Raw genomic sequence first — 21,241 nt, forward strand, 5'->3', positions numbered from 1 at the left:
AACCGTATTTACAATATCAGCACTTGCAGTAGGCCGTCTCTCTATGGACACTTCTAAAGTTAGTATCTGCTTAGCTCTGCCTGGCCAAAATTTCAGGTTCATAGCATTCCTATCAATGAAATTTTATTGTACTTACTAGACCTTTTATCCAAATGACCCTTGGTTACACTGTTAGGTAATCTGCACTCTCAGATACTAAAAAACATTGAATAGACTTCATCATCCATTAATTTTTTTCCTTCTCCTTTACTGGAGACATTCCCCTAAAATACTTCAACAAGATAGAAATCTTGAGATTCCATCAAAATTCAAGCAGAAGACTAAACTGACAGTCAACTCCACAGAAGGCAAACCTAAGTGTTTAAAAGCAGCATTATCCCAAAAGAAAGTGGCCTGATTTGGGCGAAATTAAAATAGGAATTTAGCATGGATCTATTCATCAGCTGAACATCTGTCTCTCTGCATTCCCTGTCAGGGCTGCATTCCTCAGAGCTAGTTTACCAGACTAAATATAGACAGACTAAGCTGTTTGCCAGGGCCTTGAAAATTATGAGGTGCACTGCCTATGGCTGTTCAGCTAAGCTGTGTCTGAGAGCCCACTCATGCATTCTTGTCTTCTCCAAGTCTAGCTGCAGGCATAAAACGATACGGGGTCTTCTTGCTGAACTGAAACAATCCAATCCTCCATGGAAATCTGTGGTTACTCTGTTAGCACCACTCTCATAAGTCAAAATGTCAGAGGACGTTAGGACGTGGGTTCTGTTCTCAAAACGCACTTTCACACTTATCACTGACTCACCAAGCTGGCTGAATACTTATTAACATGGTTCCAGGGTGTTAGTGGATGTGTTTCCGTAGCTATAGAGTTTTTAGGGTCATATGCAAAAATATCTTAGTGCTTTTGGTTCACCTTAGTTATTTTGCTGATGGTTGAGACTATTCAGCAGAGTTTTCAAGGGGGACAGTTGTCTCAGCCCCTATTTACTCACCTTGCTCACTTGATTGGTTACTTTCTTGGCAAATTCTATATCTGGAGGATCTGGCAGAGATGTGAATTGAGTTTGCTGTTCAGCATGACCTTTTTTGTAGGCAATCTGACAAAAAGAGAGATAGGGAGACTCATGAGCCATAGAAAAGCATTCCATTTGTTGGCATTTTTTAACAAAGACTATATTTTCACCTTTATTTTAGTGTACCATAATTTATTTACCCTTTTAGATGTTATAGGCCCTTGGTCTCAGCATTACTAGTGATTTCAGTTTCTTTGAGTCTTCCTTCTTCTCCAAGACTATTGGTCTTAGATCTAGTTTCTTCCATTCAGATATCTCCACCCCATGATTTACAACTAAAATTTTTCTCTTAACCAGCATCCTAACCTCCCATCGTCTGGTCTTTACATCACACCTGCTTACAACCCCCCAGCTCCAGATCAACTCAACCACACACCTCCGCAGTTCTTATATCCAGGATGCTGAGTGCTGCTGCAGAAAGTCACACAACTCTATGAATCAACGAATGCTAACATCATAAGCAGATTAAAAGGGGGACTGGAAGAGGTACAAGGGAGGGGGAGCTCCTTGAACACAAGCCTTTAGCTTGAAATCTGTATGTCTACCCGATGGTATGTTCCTTGCACAGCAACTTACTTGGCACTCTGTGTCCAATACTCTGAATTTATGGTATCTAGTTGCCACTTTGACTTTACGGAAGCTTGAATATCTCATTTTGTGTCTCTGGTCAGTCTCTACTCCCAGTGGCTAATCCAAAACCTCAACCCTGTCCTTGAGTCTCCAATCCATTCCACCTTCCTCTCAGCTTCCTGTTTCATACAGACAGGATACACACTCATCTTTATCTCTGCTCACCCCTGCCTCTCCCACCCCTTGCACGGCTCAGAGGAAGCATCACTTGCAGGGCGTGAGTCCTGCACTCAGGGTGCTGTTCCCTCCAATAGCCCTGCGTACCGAGTGCTACCTGTCACCCCTCTTCTGTCTTACAGCTCCAACAGCTCCCTCTCATTAGCTTCTTCCTTCCACCTACAAAAGGCCTCTCTTGTCTTAAAATAAGCATCATGCCTGTTAACAATGCATCCCCTTTGCTCCTGCTCTCCGTTTTTTCCTTCTTTGTTGATCCCTCTGGCTTTTTTCCCCCCACCAATTCTGACTCCTGCCTCCAACAATGCAAAACTATTCTCAGATCCCCAGACAAGTGAAGTCCTTTTATGCCTCTTAACCTCAGACATGAGGCTCCCTTTTCCGGGAACACTCCAACTCCACTCTCTTCCCCATCTGCCTGCACACTGCTTCTCATTCTCCACATCTCAGGACAAGCCTAATTTTCCCTTCTTGAACCCTTCTGGACTTGATGACCTTCTCCTGGGATTTCACTCAACTTGGCTCTTACCTCCTTCAAAGAAATTATTGGATGACACTGTAACTGGTTATTTACATGTCTGTCCCTCCTTAGGCTGTGAGCTCTAAGATGGCAGAAAACACAACCTCTACTTCAAGAACCCTTGCTCCCTGTCTAGTACCTGACTAGAGCAAGCGTTGAATGACTGATTTCTGAATGTGTGTTTTATATACTGAGGCCATGGTGGGGGAGTCTGAGAGGAGAATTATCCACCCTACTCTTCCACTACTCCACTGGGAGATGTCTGCAAGTGTTTTCTCCTTCCATGGGGCAGTATTCTTATGTATGCAGTAAAGAAGTTGGATTGTTCACACTGTGACAAGGTCACAATCCTCTTCTTCATACTTTAACCAAATCTAAACTATATATTATTCTAATAATATCTACCTGGAGCTTATATCAAAAGCTTTCACAAACATTAAACCAACTGAGATATAAAAGACAGATTTTAAAATGCATTTGTCTTAATTCCTCTGCTTACTTTCTTTTAAATAAGTGAAGACTTATTTTAGGCACAAGGCAACCTGTACTTCCCATGGCTGGCTAAGTCCTTAAGGAGAAAGCAACATTCTACCAGAGAAATGCTTACTAAGTATGACATTCTGTCAAGAACTTTCTGAGAAATCAGATCTAGAAGTCCTAATTTCTCAAGAACCTTTGTTAAGTATTCTGTCTAGTTAGAATTCAGTACTTTGGATCAGCTTAAAGACTCTTAGTGTTTGCAAAGCATTTTAGCTCTACTCAGATAATAAAGAAAACATGATTGCTTATCATTGCTTATCAACCCTGCTTGGGTTAAGAGGGACCCAGGAATAAGGTCCAGGAGAGGGAAAGGGAGCCTCTGAAACCAAACCCTCAGCTCAAAATCTACGAGCCTGCCCAGTGATATGTTCTGTGGACAACAGCTTGCTGGGGCCCTGCGCCCAATAACTGTAGAAGTTCCTGGTGCTGACAACAGTATTAATAGGCATGTCGGTAATCTGATAGTGCATACTTGGTCTACAGTAAAAATAAAAGCCACCCATCAACTGCCAAGTCTTTCTGAGGCAAGGATGGGAAAATTCTACTTCATTATTATATGTCCTCCTTCATTATGTCTTCTATTGAAATATCTCAAAAAATGTGGTCAGCTCCCATTGTTCAAAGTCCATAGCACCAGTGTGGCATGGAGGTGACCCTTCATCTCTCCACTTTATGGGCAAAGGGAGATATTTGGAGATTAAGTGTCTTCTTGGAAACCTCTCCCTAGGCTTACATGACATGGCATTTCCTGGTTCCCCTTCAACTCCTCTGACCGTTTGTCCCCTCATTCTTCTGCTGGCTCCTTTCCAGGTGTCCTAAGTGTGAGTGTCCTCCAAAACTTTGCCCTTGGCCATACACTCTTCTGCCTCCCTCTCACATTTTCATGTCTGCCACTTGTCACTGTCTTTTTTTTATTGTTATTATTTGACTCTCAAATATTATCCTCTTGTCCTGATCTCACACTGTGCAATAGTACTAAATTTCTAATTCATCCACAAGATGCTTTGATCTGAGTGTTCCTTCCATGATCTCAACTATTTCCCTTTTCATTAGTGCGTCTTTACCACTTGCACCCCTGTTCACCCAAACAACCAGTCTGTGTTACAACCTCATCGGTGTTTCCTTTCTCTCCTTTGTCTTCAACATCTAATGTCATTAACACTTCTTTAATACTAATTACTGTCAGATTCCTTTCTTGCTCTCCTTTCTCCCCATCATCCCTCTAATCAGTCTATTCTACTCAAACAGTGTTCTATAAGCTATCAGGATATTTCCCAGTCCCAATCCACCATATGGTCCATCATAATTTCTCCAGATTATACTTTCATCATATTGTTTTCCTCTTCAAATACTTATGATGCCTCTTGCTGCCTGATTTTCAAGGTCCTGTTACCAGTTTCTTACAAATGCCTTCCTAAATCAGCATCCACAGCATTCACTTTCTTTGTCCCCTGCGAACTCTAGACTCATTTCACCTCTGTGTTCCTTTGTTCTAGTACTGTCACTGCTCAAAATGCCTTTCCAGCTCATCACTATCCATTCCCTCGGGATCACCACCTCCGCACGGCCTTTTCGGATTACTCACATATGTCTGGTCTTTCTCTTAGCAAGTATTAGACTGTAGTATTTGGGTTTGTTGTTTTGTTTGGTTTTATTACTTTTGTCTTGTCGTTTGATATGTAACACTTTCATCTTACAAGCCTGATTATAAATTCTTAGTGGAAAGGATGAAAATTTCTTGTTGTATTCTTTCAGCCTGCCAGGTATGCAGGCATAATGGACTTTCAATAAATAAGTATTGATCATTTGATAAAGGTCACACATTATATATTCATGAGATACAGAACCAAAAAGTTAATCTTAAAAGAGAAGCAAAAGTCCCCACACATTAAAATTGGTGCCATTTACTAGCTGGTCTTAAAATTTTGGTATGCCTTCTTTATTTCCTAACAGACTCTATGGAAGGATAGGATTATATCTGTCCTATACTTTAACCAATTATATGCAAGCTGGGATAAAAATATGTCTATTAAACTTGCAGTCGATATTGAGTGATAGGAAATTAAAAAATAGACCTCACAAGTTGGAGATACCTTCAAATGAGTATATATAACTTCAGTTCAGCTCAAGATAGGATCCTAAGATTGGAAGTAAACCCCAATATATCTCAAGATGCCAACTGACTGGTTCAGTCCATATTAAATGTAAGAGGTTCAGAGGTCTATTGAATGAAAGATAACTTCCTATTTTATAATACAGTGCTCTCCTTAAGACTAGAGCATTCAGATTTTCAATATGGCCTCTAGCAAAACCAGGGGTCAAGAAGTACCTCAAAACAAGGGCTAGTGCTGGGCCCCAGTGCTGTTGCTGCTTTAAACTCTAAGGACTCTATTAAGCCTTTTAAATTCCTCTAATAAACAGTTTTCAAGGTCTAGGATGCTCGAATTCAGGCCAATGGGGCCGCTGAATTTTTTTTTTTTACTAACTCAAATATCATCTTATGTACACCTAATGCTGAAAGCCGTTTGTGAGATAACCACACAAACATGCTTGGAAAAGTACGGAGTCAGGTCCCCCGTGCAGAAAAAGGGGACACACCACAGCTCAGACTTTATGATTAGGATAGCAAATCAAAGTCCTTCAATAACATTGCTCACTTAGTACATTTGGGAAAGTGGCTACGATCCCAGTAGGTTTTTTAAAATGCCACTCTATTGTCACAGAAAAACTTAATTCCAGCCAAGGGGACAGAAGGACACACGCTCTAGTAGAAAGAACTTTGGTCTTGAGATCACAAGACAAGGCTTTTAGTCTGGGCTCTGCCACTAACAACTTATGTGACCTTAGACTCAGGTTCCTCACTGGCAAGAGGATGGCATTAGACTAAATGATATCTAATATAAATTATTAAATCTAATTTAAACTACACTTAATAAATTATACTGATTCTATACATATTCCTCTGCACTAATAGTGCTTAGTCTTTTGAAAGGAGGAGTTGCAATGAACTTCTGGCTAGAAGACATAATTCAATATGTCCTGGTTCCTCACCCCCAAAAGGGGTTCAGTGCACTGCACTTACATCACTGAGAGCTTTCTGGGCTTGGGCGACCCTCCTCAGCTCCGGGCTATCGTTATATGGATAAAACAGACTTTTGTCAGCTTCCCAGTCTTCAGTGTACAGTTTCTAAATCAGAGAAGAGTGAAAAGTTGTGAGAAAGGGAGAACACACTTACGTGAAATACGTAATTTTGAAATCATCCATCAATGGCATAAAGAAGCCAGGGAAAAGTGAGAGCAAATGTAAATGGAATGCATGATACCCTCCCCCTTTCCATCCAATCCAAGTCATATTTATTAATAGTTTCACCAGCTTCTCCCAACAAATCTCATTTGCAGAAGGGCAGCTGTGTCTGATTTTGATTCCTCTCCTCTCTGTAACGTTACTTGCCTCCTGCAACAAGCACTAATGCAAGTATAATGAACCAGGAAGCACTTAGCCTCATTTCTGTGCTTAAACCTTTAATAAGAATGACAGCCAGGAATACCTGAGTGTAGCAAAGGCTCTACACTTTTGGGTCTTTGTGGGTCTCAGAGCTGGTTCTGGTTCTCAGAAGCATCTCTGTTCTCCCCACACACTCCTCCCCAGTGGTTGGGGCCCTCTCCTCCACTAGGCCCAGGAGCTTTCTTCTCGGGTCCTCCTGGCCAAGCTCTACCCCTGCAGCCTCACATGTCTCAAGTCTACTCACCGTATTTCAGACTAGCCAGAGTTTAGTGATGGGGTGGGAGGACATGAGAAGACAGAAGTGGTGACTGAGCAGAGGCCTTACCTTACTGAACATGGCTGTGTTCTTGATGGCCTGGACAAGTTCAGGGGCATCAGGAGGAAGCAGGTACTTATCCTTGGTGTCTTCCCAGTCTTGCTTGTATAAAACCTAGACAGAAAGAGCAGAGGACCTGTGGCTTGACATCTCCCCCAAGGGAATGAGGACTGAGAGAACAAAGGTGAGCCCGGGGAAGTCTTCCACACCCACGCTGCCCTCACCAAAGGCTGCAGCCATGATGATGTGCTAACAGCATCAACCACGAAAACGCTGACCATGGCACGTTGACCTGTCAATGTCCCATGATACTTTTCCCGCACTAGTAAGCTTTTGCTTGAAAAGCCTAATTTTTTTTAACTAAATCATAATTTTGATTCTCTATCGATTCTTTTCAAGGGTTGCAACCTGTCAGTTATTGGCTGAATTTGAAAGCGAAATGTGTTTCCTTTGACTTACATGGTATTTTTTTTAATGTTTTTAATTAGCTGCCTACATTTGAAATGTGAAGAGTTTTCATTAAAATTCAGCTCCTAACTTCTTTTAAAAATAAGATACTCTGGCAACACTAAGACTGCATTCTAGACAGCAACTGCCTGGAGCCAAGTCACAGGGTCTGGGCTCTTCAATCCCTTGTAGCTCCTACAAGCCACTTCAGTCACGTGTGCAGCCTCCGACACGTGTGTGGTCCTTAGAGCCCACGATGCCTGTGGGTTTGACTGGGACTGGTGAGCAGGACTTCTCTAAGGTCAGACAGTGGTAGGACACATGTTGTTTAGTATCCCAGCCATCCATACCATGACCTTACCTTACTGACTTGCTGCGACACTTTCTTTGCATGTTCAATGTCCTTTGCTTTTTCATCTACATGACAAATCGTTTTGGCCACATCGCCATCAATTCGATACTTAACCTACAGAATTAATGCACAATTAGAGTTCATGACAATCATGAACGTAAGAGTATATTAAAGACTATCTTATAACTAAAGAGCATTGACCCAGTCACTCTATGTCTGCATCACAAAGTTTCTGCATTTTAGGCAGAAAACTGTGATCTCCAAAGAGCTGTAGAGCACCTGCGTTTACTACTTGTCTGTTTTTCCAGTCAAACTTCCACCTCTGTGTGCTCTAGTGTGGAGGATCAGACTGAGCTGGAACTTCCATCTGACATCATCTTTAAGCCAAGCTTTTAGAAGTCTCTTTGGCTTCACATTTAGAGCAACATAATCTATGGCCAATGCTTCCTCTGCATTTCTGGACTGACTCACAGTAATTCAACCCCATATTCTCTCTACACGTATTTAAAACCCTCAATTCCTATATTTTTGAAATGTCTCTCTCCTTTATTTTAGCAATGCAGCCCACCTCACTGAGTTGATCTTGTACTTTCTTGATTCTGCGAAGTTCTGGGGTATCAGTTGTGATGGCATACGGCTGTCCTTTTGTTTTCTCATAATTCTTCTTGTATTTATTCTAAAAAGGATATCAGATATTAGCCTAAAATCTGACACAAGGGTAGCGGAATTTTCAGGCAATGAACACATTCCCATCTGATTTTTTCTTAATCCTGCAGGTTATAACAATTATCAATTATAACACCTTTCTTTTTGTCTCCTACCCTGATTCTCAGCAAAAACTAAAATAGATACATTAATTGTTCTTCCTAAACATGGTTGAATACTGGAGACAGCAGAAATTTTATTATAAACTATTGTCTTAGAAATGCCCTAAAATGATTCTTTCAACATTTTTATTGTCTGAATTCACACATAAGAAGCTGGAGCCTCAATAATTTTAGAAAATAAATAGAGAAACTGAGTCAAGTCTGAAAAGATTTGATTGCTAATACAATGCAAAAATATTCAATTCACAAGTTGCAGCTAAATCTCAGTGATTTGGATAAGTGAGACACCAGCTGAATTAATGGAAAGTCTACATTACAAAGTATTTTGAAAAGGAATGCAAGTTTATTATTTCTGCTAAATATACAAGTTCTTGCTTTAATGATAATATGCATAATTTACCATTATTAATGCTCAAGAGGACTCCAGAGTGGAGTAATCAATAATCCAAATTATACCACTGATTTCATTACTAACCACTTTAAAAATATTATAAACCTTTGCCAACATTTTGTTCAGACTATCAGAAATTCTAGGATATCAGTGTCTGAATTAATGAAAAATTTTATGGCAATAAACTGACAAATTTTTCTATCTCTGCTGAATACTGCAGTGATAAAAGAGACAAGATAATTTTGTCTTTAGAAATCTAAGTCTTAGAAAACCTAACTCTTAGATCATCCAAGAATCTGAACTAGAAATTTACCAAATAGTTCCCAGTAGTTAACACTCAACCAAAAATGAGTATTTATTGGCCAACCACAACAGGATGCTTTTGACATAAGCATTAGTCCCATATAGTCCAGTGTCCCCCTGAGTACTTCTCATTTTTTTCAAGCCTCCAGAGGATGTACAATCTAGTGAGACCTCATTCTACCTTGGACAGTCAACAAGTTAGATCCATTCAAAGGGGTCTAAATCTGCTGCCAGGCAGTGTAACGTACAGCACTGACAATGGAAATTTAAGGACGAGGGGTCATCCAAGAGCAATCATTCTCAACCTGGGCTGCACATTAGAACTTAGGCAGCTTTTAAAAATCCTTCTCCATAGGCCCCAAGCCTGCCTAGAGTAGCCTGGGCATCAGGAGTTTTAAACCTCGTAGGGAATCCCAATGTGCAGCCACAGTTAAAAACCTTTGTTCTAGGGCACAGTAGAACATTCTAATCCTCAATTTCAGATGAGTTCTTAGTCTGATCCTGTTTTTTTTTTTAAACTACATGTTCTTTTTCACTATATACCTCTTAGAGGTATATACTGTTAGCAAGTCTACATTAAGAGGCATCCTGCTCAGACATAGCATAAGTGCCATTTAGCTTCTGTGAACTGATTTCAACTAAATCTATATGTATGATTTCATTATTACAGAGTGGCTAACCAATTGTGATTAAATACCAGTAAATGCTTTATAATTGGCTTTATATTTACTTTGTGGGAATAATTTCAATAAGGGTGCTTCCCCTGATGCCACAATGGTGCAAATGAATTACATAAAAGCAAAATTCAAGAGTCACAAGAGCTCATACTTCTGCAAAATAAGTGCTGTCTCATACAATCTTGAGAAATAAAATCCAGCCAGCATCCAAAACAGAGTTGGTTGAGATCAGTAATTTCTCAATAATAAAACCAGAGAAGCAGAAGTTATTTGAAACTTACTGTGCTAAAGAGATCCTGCATTTTCTGACTGTGTTCAATGTAGGGGGTCATGAACTTTGAAGTGTCCACCTTCTTTCGGATAACTTTCTTCCTCCCCACCGGCTTTGCGGGGACTGGCTGTGCCAGTGCTGGCCTGGAAGTTTCCGGTTGCTCATAGTCAGAAGTCCTTGTTGTCGTAGTTTCATAGACATGTGTTATTGTCTGAAAATGTGACATGCAGTTATATCAAAATTTGAAGGCACTGATTTTAAAGTGAAAACTGTGATACCATGATCTTGATGTACATTATTCTAACTTTAAGTCAGAGTAATATTCCTGGTGTTCCTTCTCCACATCTAAAACAGGCCAAGCAAGGGGAGGGTATAGCTCAGTGGTACAGTGCATGCTTAGCATACACAAGGTCCTAGGTTCAATCCCCAGTACCTCCTCTAAAAATAAATAAATAAGTAAACCTAATTACCTCTCCCCAAAATTAAAAATTTTTAAATAAAAAAAAAAAAATTTAAATCAGGCCAAAGCAGGAAATCACACTATATCCATGTGAAGGCACATTATGTTACATAAATCTGAATGCTGACTGTGACAGACTGCATGGAAAAAAAAGCTTACTCCTTACTGACTTACAATACTGACTTAAAATTCCATTTGCCTAAGGAAACACTTTAAGATAGGATAAAAATGAAAAATAGAAATATTCTCAAATATTTAAAAATCTTCTTAAATTGCATGGGTAAAGTAAAAGCAAACTTGGGATCAGCGAACAAAAAAAAATGAAGACAATCAAATAAAGCTCAAATTCTTGACTTTAATATTAACTTTTAAACGATTCTAAGAAAAAGTCAGTTGCTTGTTCTATAGGCATTTAGGCATTCTGTAGTACAAGACAAAGAATAATGAATTTAAAAAAAAAAGAATCCCATCAATATTACATGTGATTACCATTCTCTTGGCTTAGTTAATTAACATGAACACTAATAAATGCTTAGGTGGACACGAATAAGGATGACAACGTAATGACATAATTACCCACACAACAGTCCTATGTATGTGGTGGGTGGGAAATTACTGTTTCTTACAACAGGCTTTATAGTGGAAGGTCCAAAGTTTAGGTCTAGTCCAAGGTTAAAAATACTACATATAAGAAAAGAGGATAAGCAGTCAAATCTTCAGTCCATCTCAGAGTATAATTTCCTTCACAGCTTATATCCTCTGTACCAAAGGAAGAGTTCCAACATCAATTATGAAAAGAGAAATCTAAATAATAAGGAAATGGTACATCTATGACAGCTCCCCCAAGTTCTGTCAGATCACTGCTAATAGGTTGCTCTCTGCCCATCATTACTGATGTATGGTTGATCGTGAGAAACTAACCTGTTCACAACATCTATAGATGTTAGCTTTTGTGCAGGCTTTAGGGTTAGCCATCCATATCACTATCTGTCATGCTCAAGAGAAACAGCTTCATGCAGAAAGGAAGCAGGAGAGAGGTATTTCATATTGAAAAAATAAGCTCCAATTTGGAATATTTATGAGAATGGCTTTCTCAGAATTGCTAATGTGCCAAAATCTAAGAAGCATTTTATTGTATCATCAGGAACAAAGGCTTGGAGGCGCCATCCCTTTTGGCAGAGCTGGTGCTCCAGAATTTAGGACTACACAATAAAACTGCTGGTCCTTGTGCAAATAAGAAGTCCAAGGCTATTCCTCTGCTACAGTCAGAGAGTGCTGATAGCCAATGACATTATTCTAATAAGCATCACCTACACCAAAAATACCACACAAGCTATGGGGGAAATCATCCCTAGCCATCTTGGACATGCTGAAAAACATGTTGTAAAACAAGTGACGTTCATTCTTGTACCACCATTGCTGGGCACACTTAGGGGAGTGATCCTCTCAGATTCTCCATTTTGCCAATTCTGTGGCCGTGGGAGTCAGAGAGACTTTTCTTGTTTTAATGAGCATGCAGTTCGTGCAGGTGTGGGCTGGGTCTTACCTCTCCGGGTACATCTTCATAGACTGTCTCCTCTGTGTAATACTGTAAACAGAGAACAAAGGTGTCATGAAAACCAAAGAAATCACCCTTGCTCTGCCTCAGTTGAATCACGTGGCTTATTTCACTAGTCCAGTTGGTTTTCAGTATTTGTGGGAAGGAAGTAGATGAGGGAAGCTGTTCACATTTTGGAACCCATTCCGACTGTGTGAAACTTCAGGGTAGCTAAAGTGAAAGCCATCAGACTGGACAAAGATGCAGAATGAGAAAGGTGTCTTAGGCTGGGTATATATCAGGTGAAGCTATTTCACTTGGAACAAGTAAAATTTTTTCATAGGGTAACCAAGACAGAATTTGCTGAGAAAAGGGTATAACAATATCTTGAGTGTATGAGTTGGGCCAAGAGGAAATGTGATAAAACACTGTTTGCTGACTAACAATAAAACAGACACCTCAGTGTGAATAACATTTTAAAACATTGCATCATGGAAATGATAGATCCCAAGGCACATACCATCTCATTACCCCTCTACCACCCTGACTACTAAGTAATGAGAGTTTCTCATGGAGTGATGGGTACATCCCTTCCAGTAGTGGTGGTGTAAAAGGGATGCTACGATGAAAATTTACAAATACCAATGGGAGAAGGAAAAAATGAGAAGATTCCTCATCATAAAATGTGGGGAAGTTAGGCAGCAATTTGCCACTGATGGTTCTGAGGTGCCTGCAGACAAGATCTGAGGTCAAATCTACTTTTGTACCGCTTCTGACATCACTAGCAATAAATAGACATGGGTAGGAACTGGCTGACATTTTGTTTCAGATGCGTAAGGAGAGTGGAATCCTGCCCCCAGCCTCACCCAGCAAACCTAGGGGAACAGAAGGAAAAGCCAGTTTAGGCCAAGGCATACAAGGAAGGGGATAAAAATGAAACACTTGGCTCATTTTTTTTTTCTCAGTCAACAAAATGTATAATATTTTATGCTTCATTTTTTCCTTTACCACCAAGACATATACTTAAGGAAAGGGGGAAACTGAATGCAAAATTCCCCTCGAAGTCCTCCTTTCTTTTACCCTGGTTCAGTGAACTCTCATCAGATTACTTAGCCATTGTCAATAGGCTACATGCTCTGTTTCACTTGCAGTAAAATTAGCATAAAACTAGCTTAATGTCCCCTACTCTTATGGTTTCTTTGCTCCTGTACTTTCTTTTTTTTTTTAATTTGAAATCTAATTCTGTCTCTGTGCCCTTATACATAGCAACAGAAGTCACGAGCTCTTACAGGACAGAGAATTTCTTTTTTATGAGCTGTGCCTCCATCACATGGGAAGTATCATTTGGAAATGCTGTTTGATGCTGATCTATGTGGAACCATTTTCCTGGCTGCACAAAGCATCAATGACTTGAAAAGAAATATTAAACTAAAATCAGTGATTCACAACTATTTTGGATTTTCTTAGCATCCAAGTAAAAGCAGCTCTTTGGTAGCCATCCAATTTTACCTTTGCTGGGCTTACATCATTAGTAAATCTATCTTAGAAATAAGCTTACCAAAAAAAGGCAACCTTATCCAAATGGTTGGCATTAATTTTTATACCAAATCTCACTTTTTTTCTTTTAGAGCTGTTTCACTAATTAGATAGTATATCTTTGCTTCTTTTCCTTTCTTTCCAAGTTTAAGTTTGAGTAGAGAGTGACAGTACAATTTTATTTAGTTGCCTAAGATTCCCCAGGAGATATATTTTTAAAGCTAGTTCCTGTCTGTTTTGGGAACTCTTCCCTGCCCATTTTCTTCAATCTGCCACCATCTCTTTCTCACGGCATTTTTTTTTTTTTTTTTTTTTTTTTTTTTGAGGTCAGAGAGACCTTGGTTCAACACTTCTGGCAGAAAGTTTATTAGTTTAGCACCTGCTGGTCAGACCCAGAAGCAGTAATGGGAATAAAATGGCAAAGTTGAGCTGCCTACAAATAGCTTCCTCCATTTTTATGACATCTAGTTAGTTAAGTCCATCAAATCTAGCACTAAGTACAATTTCCAGTGACCGATGAACACAATTATATTAAGAAAATAAGGTATATTTAAGTTGGAGGCTAAAATGTATTCTTGGTATTACCATCATAGGGAAGACAATTTAATTTATAATTGTATTAGTGCTTGACAGTGATTATTCTGATTGTTAGGGGGTATATGTAAAATGCACACTCACGACAATATCGAACATTGAAGACATGGCCTTTCGCATTTAAGCCAGAGAGGTTGAATGTTATATTGTATGAAGGTTGGTCTGGTGTGTTCTTTTTTGTTCCTTCATTTTCTTCAATAGTAAAAGTAATTTTATTTGTAGAATAAAATACGATGTTCTTGATCTAAATATAAACTGCTCCATAAAGACAAATTTTGGCATATTCATTTGGAATTTGATTCTGGGTAGCTCTTAAAGCTAATTTCATTCTTATCAAAAAGCACAGGTTTTCAAAAGTACCTCCAAGTGTCTTGGGCACTTGGAGAGGTTCACATGTTTAGATCATCGTCGTTAATTGGTAATAATTAAGCACTTTTAAATTCAGTGGCAATGTATCTATATGGATGCTAAAAGAGCTAAAAGAAAAACCAAAACATAATAAAAAACAAAACAAAATAAAATAAATATAAAGAGGGGAGCATATAGTTCAGTGGTAGAGCACATGCTTAGCATGCAGGAGGCCCTGGGTTCAATCCCCAGTACCTCCTCTAAAAATAAACCTAAATACTTCACCCCTTGCCAAAGTAAAATAATTAAATAATACAACAATAAATATTTTAAAAATAAAGAAATAAACCGAATTACTTCCTCCCTACAAAAAATAAACAATTAACAACTTTGTATATCGTGTCAGATACCCACCAATAACCCTGAGGGAATTTTTCAAGATGCCCAATATGGTCTTTGTTCTTCTTCAAAAATCAAATGCAAAGCTAGTCTTGTTCCCTTGAATAAATATAATAGAGTTGGTGGAAAAGGTGGTTCCACTGTCACTTGTGGGCATTATGAGTTTATTTTTACATATGTGTGTATGTGCAAATATACATGTATATAAAATCTCACATACATATAACCTCATATCTATATCATTCTAAACATTTAATCTATTTTGCCATGTAAATAGATAATTAGCTGGCTGAAGCCAAAAGCAGCTCTTTTTCCTCTACTGCTATGCAGGCACTAAGAAACAGAGTTCAGTTCTCAGAACTTCGCCTTCATCTCCTCTGTTCCTTTGATCATAGAGGGTGGGAAGTGGGGAAGACAAGTTAAAATCTGCCTTTACCCCACACTTTGTTTTTTTGAGAGTTTAAAGAAAAGCAAAAGTGGGAAACAGTGATATTTCTTTTCAATTCTAATCCCACATAATTACAGTGAGACTGAATGTAAAATATTCTTTTCTTATGCTTTAATGATGACTCTTTGTGAATTTATAATAGACAATGTATTTTTCGAATGATTAATTCACCTACATGGCTTTGATTGCTGCCACATAAAATACTTTGCTGTCAGAGCCGGTTTTTTTTTTTCTTTTATTTAATCTTACCTCCACCACCTCCTCATACTCTTCGTCATCTGCCATTTTCCCAGAGTAGTAGTGGCACCTACAAACTTCACATTCCAGACAAATGAAAATCCATTAGAATCTATTCCCAGGACTGAAATCATCTTATAATATTACAAAAAACAGAATTTAAAGCTAACATATTCTATATATTTATATATTTTTGCGGGCTAAGTGAGAGAAAACATCGAAATACAGGTCTAAAAAAACAGGCTTCAAATGTCTTTTTCTCAATTCCCTCAAGAACATGTTGCATATTGCTACTCCTAGCTATGCAATCAATTTAGCTAAAGTTGTAAAATGAAGTTGAGGTCAGGGAATGAGGGGGTTTGAATTCAAAGAAACAGAGTATTTACATTTCCAAATACTTGGAGAAAAACATTTTCAAGCATAATTTCAAGCAAAGCTTTTAGAGAAAGTTCAGTTTGGCTTTCGGGAAAAGCTGGAAATTTTCCCCTGTAGCACCAAAATTCTCAGAGGGCTGCCTTAGGTCCCCACACTGCTCTCCTACATTGTATGCAATAGAGCCTATGCTTCCAATTAGAACACATAAAAATAAATCTGCCAACAGATTTTAAAAGGAAAAACAGAAACCTCAAGGCAATGGGATTATTTTCCTCCCGAACAGCATTGGCTTGTACGGATTTCTCTCTTTCGGTTCTGTAGCTCTGTTCAAACCTGAAAAATCACAAATTGTTAAAGCATTGACCAAAGTACATATGAGATTGTGGGTCTTGGCCTACGCTTCTAATTCAGGAACTAGCCAAAGGGTCTCCCAAGGCTTCCCGGGTTTGACGCCAGACAGCGGGACTCTTGATAAAAGTGGATGATGATTTGGAGCAGCTGTTCCTGCGCCCGAGCTATTTGCCATGTAAACCAATACCCCAGCTGTGGCTGGTTTTGTGAAGCTAGCAAAACTACCACTCCTTCTGAGGCAAATGAAGCCCAGCAGAACAGGGTAAATATAGGAAGGTAGAACATAGATCCTTTTTCAGTCTAATATATTTAGAAAGAAAAGCAAAGGCAAAAAACGACAAAAAAAATTTTTTTGTTAGACAAGAAAGCCAACTTAGTCAAGCAGTAAATTGGTTAGTATAGGACTTGACTCTAGTCATGCACTACATGTCAGATATTAGTAGGGCCTGAGTAGGGCAAGGGGGTTAGACATTCCTCCTCACGTTTCCCTTACTCACTTTCCCAGTTATGACCCAAACTTTAGAAAATACTTCAAAGGGAGTTGTGGAACATCTTCTGAGAGAACCTGACAGAAAAAACCATAAATTGGCCTTACCTTCAGTCTACCAAATAAATTTTTTCAGCAGCAAAGCCTCTCCCAACTCTCCCCTCCTGAGAACCCCAGACAAGAGCCAGCGTGGTGCCTGGGCTCCGAATTATCATGTGGTCAGAGCAGCCAATCAGATCTTGAGTCGCTCAGATTTCAGAAGCTAAATATACTGAGTGATCTTCTGAAAAACACCTGTTCATCAATTCCACTAAAGGATAAAGGGTAACAAATTGCTTGCATAGAACTATTCAAATGTAATGGAATTTTACCTAACTTCCAGCAGATGGGGTTCAAACTGAGGTTTACTCTCTCATTTCCTACGGCCCCATCTAATACCATATTCACGCAAAAGAATTTAGAAGAAAATAAGCATAACTTTAAAGGGCTTTAACCCTTCTGTAACTGCTTTCCTCCCGTCACTGATCCAATCTTCACGGAGATAAATATGGTCGCTCTTAATACAGCTCACCAGGTGAGCCACAGATGAGTTACAGGTGTTGATATGAAAGAAACAGGGATGAGATCCAGAAAACACCAACGTGGCAAAACCGACTTTTTAAACTGTGATAAAATGGGGTGACAGGTGAAAATATTTGATGGTGAAACAAGATAAGGTATCCACAGGGCATAATTAGAGAGATTAGACCCCATGATTTTTCTATTACTAAACCACTGTCATAGTCATCACCTTCTCTCTTCCTAGGCAAGCCTAGCTGCTAGGAATACAGAACCTCTCTCACATGTAGCTGAGTAACTGATTTTCCATTTACTCAGATGGTTCCTAGAAGCAAAGTATGAATGCAGGCATGAAAGAGTTTAATTTCTGAACAGCAAAAGCAGAAAAAAAATGGAAGTGAGGAAATCATTAGAAGATAAAGCTCTATCATGCATGTCAGAGTGCTAAGACATTGACTTTGTAAAAATTATCTAAGAATTTTCTACCTGAAGACAGTTTTCACCAATTTAATCTCTTGCCACTCCCCTGTACTGAGGCAAAAACCCTGTGGGTCACTCATGTCTTGATATGGATTTGAAACTAAATATATTGTAACAGTTCTTTTTCAGTTACATGTTAGGAAGTAATCTCACATTTCAAACGTATGTACCAGTCCTCCTTCCATGATTCATATGGTGGTAAAAAAAATGAACATCATTTTATCATCTGAACTAATTACACCTGTTCCCTTTGTATGTTTTGACAGGTTTTATAACCAAGGGATATATGTGTGTAATATGAGATCATTCTGGCAGTTGCAAGCTGGAAGAATTGTGACTTACTATTCATTATATGCTTTTTAAAAGATAGTGTTAAATGGAAAATAAACAGGTCCTCTTTTTTTTTTTTAAGCATATAGTACAGAAATATTTAAAGTAAAAAACAAGCATAGATTAATGCTTCTCTGGAGTCATGCCCTTGAGATGAAAGAGCAGTTCTATCTATTTTTCTGGCCTATCTATGGCCTCCTCTGTGGAAGAAGAATAAACTGACATCTTGATTTATTGGCAAGTTCTCCTCACATGCCCTGCACATAGTAAGGGCTCAATAAATGTTAACTATTATTTTAAAATTATTATTGCATTTAAAAATATTTCATTGGAATCTTTACTCTTGACTCTGTATTAGACTGAAATATCAAAATATCGTGTGAAGCTTCTGAAATCAGACTGTATTAGTCTAAGAATTAACGAATCAATAGAAGTTTGGCTATCCGTCTGTATAACTGGCTACAGAACAAAGCATGGTACAGTTAGTTACCAATAGCAGAGCTTCAGATGCTGCTTCCCAAAATATCAAAAGTATGGAAGTGTCATGTCTGGGGACCTGAAGGGATTTGATGGGTGAGATGGCACTGTAATAGGGTTTTTGTTGTTGCAGTTTGAGTTTATTAATTATTTTAATCAAAGTATATCTGTGTATCATTTAAGAATCAAATAGTTTTGCAAAGCTTGTTACTAAAATCAGTGCCCCCCGTTTCCACCGTTCCTCTATTTTCCCCACCCTGGCATCAATCATTTTAACCCTCTTAGCTGAATCTTTTGTTATTTATCTCTATATATTTAACAATGTCTTATTGCTCTTCTCTGATTTTTCCAGCTATAGGCATTATCTGTCAGGTTTCCCATCTTGAAAGAGGCGGCTTTACTTCTCCATTATATAAACCCCCACTCCCACCAAGACACAAGCCTCATCTCCCATCTCTATCCTCCCAATAAGGTTCTATTTATGTAATTCAGAATTCAATGTTTACATGATTATGATTAACAAAAGGCTACTCACAGCTGAACCCCATATATTATGATTATTTTTCCTTTCCTACACAAGGGTTTGGTTTTCTGGGAGTGAATAGTTTTCTCTCTCTCTCTCTCTCCCCTTTTTTTTCTCCATTGGCTTAATTTTTCTAGATAAGTCGTATGCAATAGAACTTTCTGCAATGATGGAAATGTTCTATACCAGCACCATCCGAGATGGAAGCCACTAGCCACATGTGGTCACTGAACATTCAAAATGGGACTAGCATGAGTACAGAACCGATTTTTTATATTTTTTTATTTAATTTAAACTAAAATAGCCACATGAGGCTGGTGGCTACTGCATTGAACAGCACAATTCCGGAGACTTATCACTATCTCAAACTTTCTAAATCTACTCTTGGTGTTTTCAAAGACATTAAGTAGCATTTTATAATTGTATCCATTTCACCTTCACTCCCTCAGGGAGCCTTTCATTCCATCCGGACTAGTTTCCTCTGTGGCTGATGCTTAAGTCTCATCTTGATGCCCCTTCACTGTCATTCTAAGGATTATGTAGATTATAATCTGAAAATTCCCATTCCTCTCTTTAACATTTATTATGTGCAATGTACCAGGCACTGTTCTAAGTGCTTCCATCATGCAGCAGGCATTGACTAAGCAACTGTATGCTCCACTTCTTGCTTATTAACAGAATCACAATTTAGTTTGGGACAAAAATATGCTAATTTAAAAAATACATTCCTCTTCAATTCCCTAAGACTTAGGGGAAAATTGTGACAGTATTGTCAATAAGATTTAAGTGTGATTCTAGGAAATGAGGCTTCTGGGAAAGGTCTGATTTTACTGATAAGCAGGGACAGATTCAGCTGGCATGTACTGTTTTCCTCTTGCTACTCTTCCCTCCTCTTATGCCTGGAACACATGTAATGTCTAGGGGCAGAGCAGCCATCTCAAGACTCAGTCATATACTAAGAATGGTAAAGTTTGAAGGAGATTTAGCCTTTAATGACTCCCATAAGTTCTCTGTTTTGTAATTATTTTATGATTTAATAAGTTTAATATATAATTATACAATAATTACATTCGGATTATTTTAAAATTTCCTGCATGTTATATATATTTTTTTCTATTTTGCACTTTACCAACTACTGAGAAAGTTGGTTATTTTTTCATATGTTTATTGACCATTTGTATCTTTTATTCTGTATATTATTGGCCCATATCTCCCCACCTACACCAGTTTATAGACATTCTTGACACCATAGCTACTGGCCATGTGTTTCTTCTGTGTGTTGTAACTATTTTCTTAAAGTGGTTTGTGGTGTCTGTGGCCATAGAGATGTTTTAAATTCATATGCAGTCAAATCAGGCAATTCCTTCTTTCCAGTTTTAACAATACTCATCAAATGAATTAAATTTGAAATGCCACTTTTAGCACTTATGTAATTAACATGGATGTCTGTTTCTGGAGTCTTTTGTGAGAGTTTTTTCTTGTTTTGTTTTCTTTTTACTTTATGAGTTTTTTTTACTTTAATTTTGTTTTTGTTTTGAAGTATAATATACAGAAAAGTATCTAAAACTTATGTGTACAATTTAGCAAATGGTAGTAAAGTGAGTATCCATATAACTATCACTCATGTATAAAAAGGTCATTTCTAAATAAACCTAATTACCTCTTCCTCCAAAAAAACCCACAAACAAATAAATGTACTGTAATTTTTTTAAAAAGGTCATTTCTGTCCTGATCTTGAAAGCAATAATTTCCTTGCTTTTATTTTTATTTTGCCACCTCTGTATCTATTTCTAAATGATAGTTTTGTCTGTTTTAAAATTTTATATAATTGATTTATATTATATGCAATTTTATGACCTAATTTTCACTTAATGTCATGTTTTTAAATTTTAATTATTGTATAATATTGTATAATATGTACTATTGTCTAATAATTTAATTATTGTATAATATGACTATACTTTTATTTATCCATTCTGCTGGTGAGGAGGAACTGGGTATTTCCAGCTTTTGTCAATTAAGAGCAAAGATGAAGTAAGCATCCTTGCACATGCATTCTTGTGATCATAGACAACTGA

At 38.2% G+C, this 21,241-nt stretch overlaps 1 protein-coding gene across 12 annotated transcripts in view; it reads right to left on the reverse strand.

Moving 5' to 3' along the window:
• The window catches only part of NEB (nebulin), a 215,406-nt gene extending 198,425 nt beyond the window's left edge, over nt 1-16,981 (reverse strand). For all 12 annotated transcript variants that reach the window (XM_064484770.1, XM_064484778.1, XM_064484776.1 and 9 more), the window contains exons 1-10: nt 16,904-16,981; nt 16,207-16,290; nt 15,595-15,659; nt 12,030-12,071; nt 10,034-10,234; nt 8,123-8,230; nt 7,564-7,668; nt 6,765-6,869; nt 6,017-6,121; nt 990-1,094 (exon numbers count right to left, since the gene is read on the reverse strand). In XM_064484770.1, coding sequence (XP_064340840.1) covers nt 990-1,094; nt 6,017-6,121; nt 6,765-6,869; nt 7,564-7,668; nt 8,123-8,230; nt 10,034-10,234; nt 12,030-12,071; nt 15,595-15,630 — 807 coding nt within the window. In that variant the 5' untranslated portion in view covers nt 15,631-15,659; nt 16,207-16,290; nt 16,904-16,981. The remainder of the gene's footprint in view (nt 1-989; nt 1,095-6,016; nt 6,122-6,764; nt 6,870-7,563; nt 7,669-8,122; nt 8,231-10,033; nt 10,235-12,029; nt 12,072-15,594; nt 15,660-16,206; nt 16,291-16,903) is intronic.
• Between the last annotated feature and the right edge of the window lie 4,260 nt (nt 16,982-21,241).

This window comes from Camelus dromedarius, chromosome 4 (genome assembly GCF_036321535.1).
Source record: "Camelus dromedarius isolate mCamDro1 chromosome 4, mCamDro1.pat, whole genome shotgun sequence".
Lineage (NCBI taxonomy): Eukaryota > Metazoa > Chordata > Mammalia > Artiodactyla > Camelidae > Camelus > Camelus dromedarius.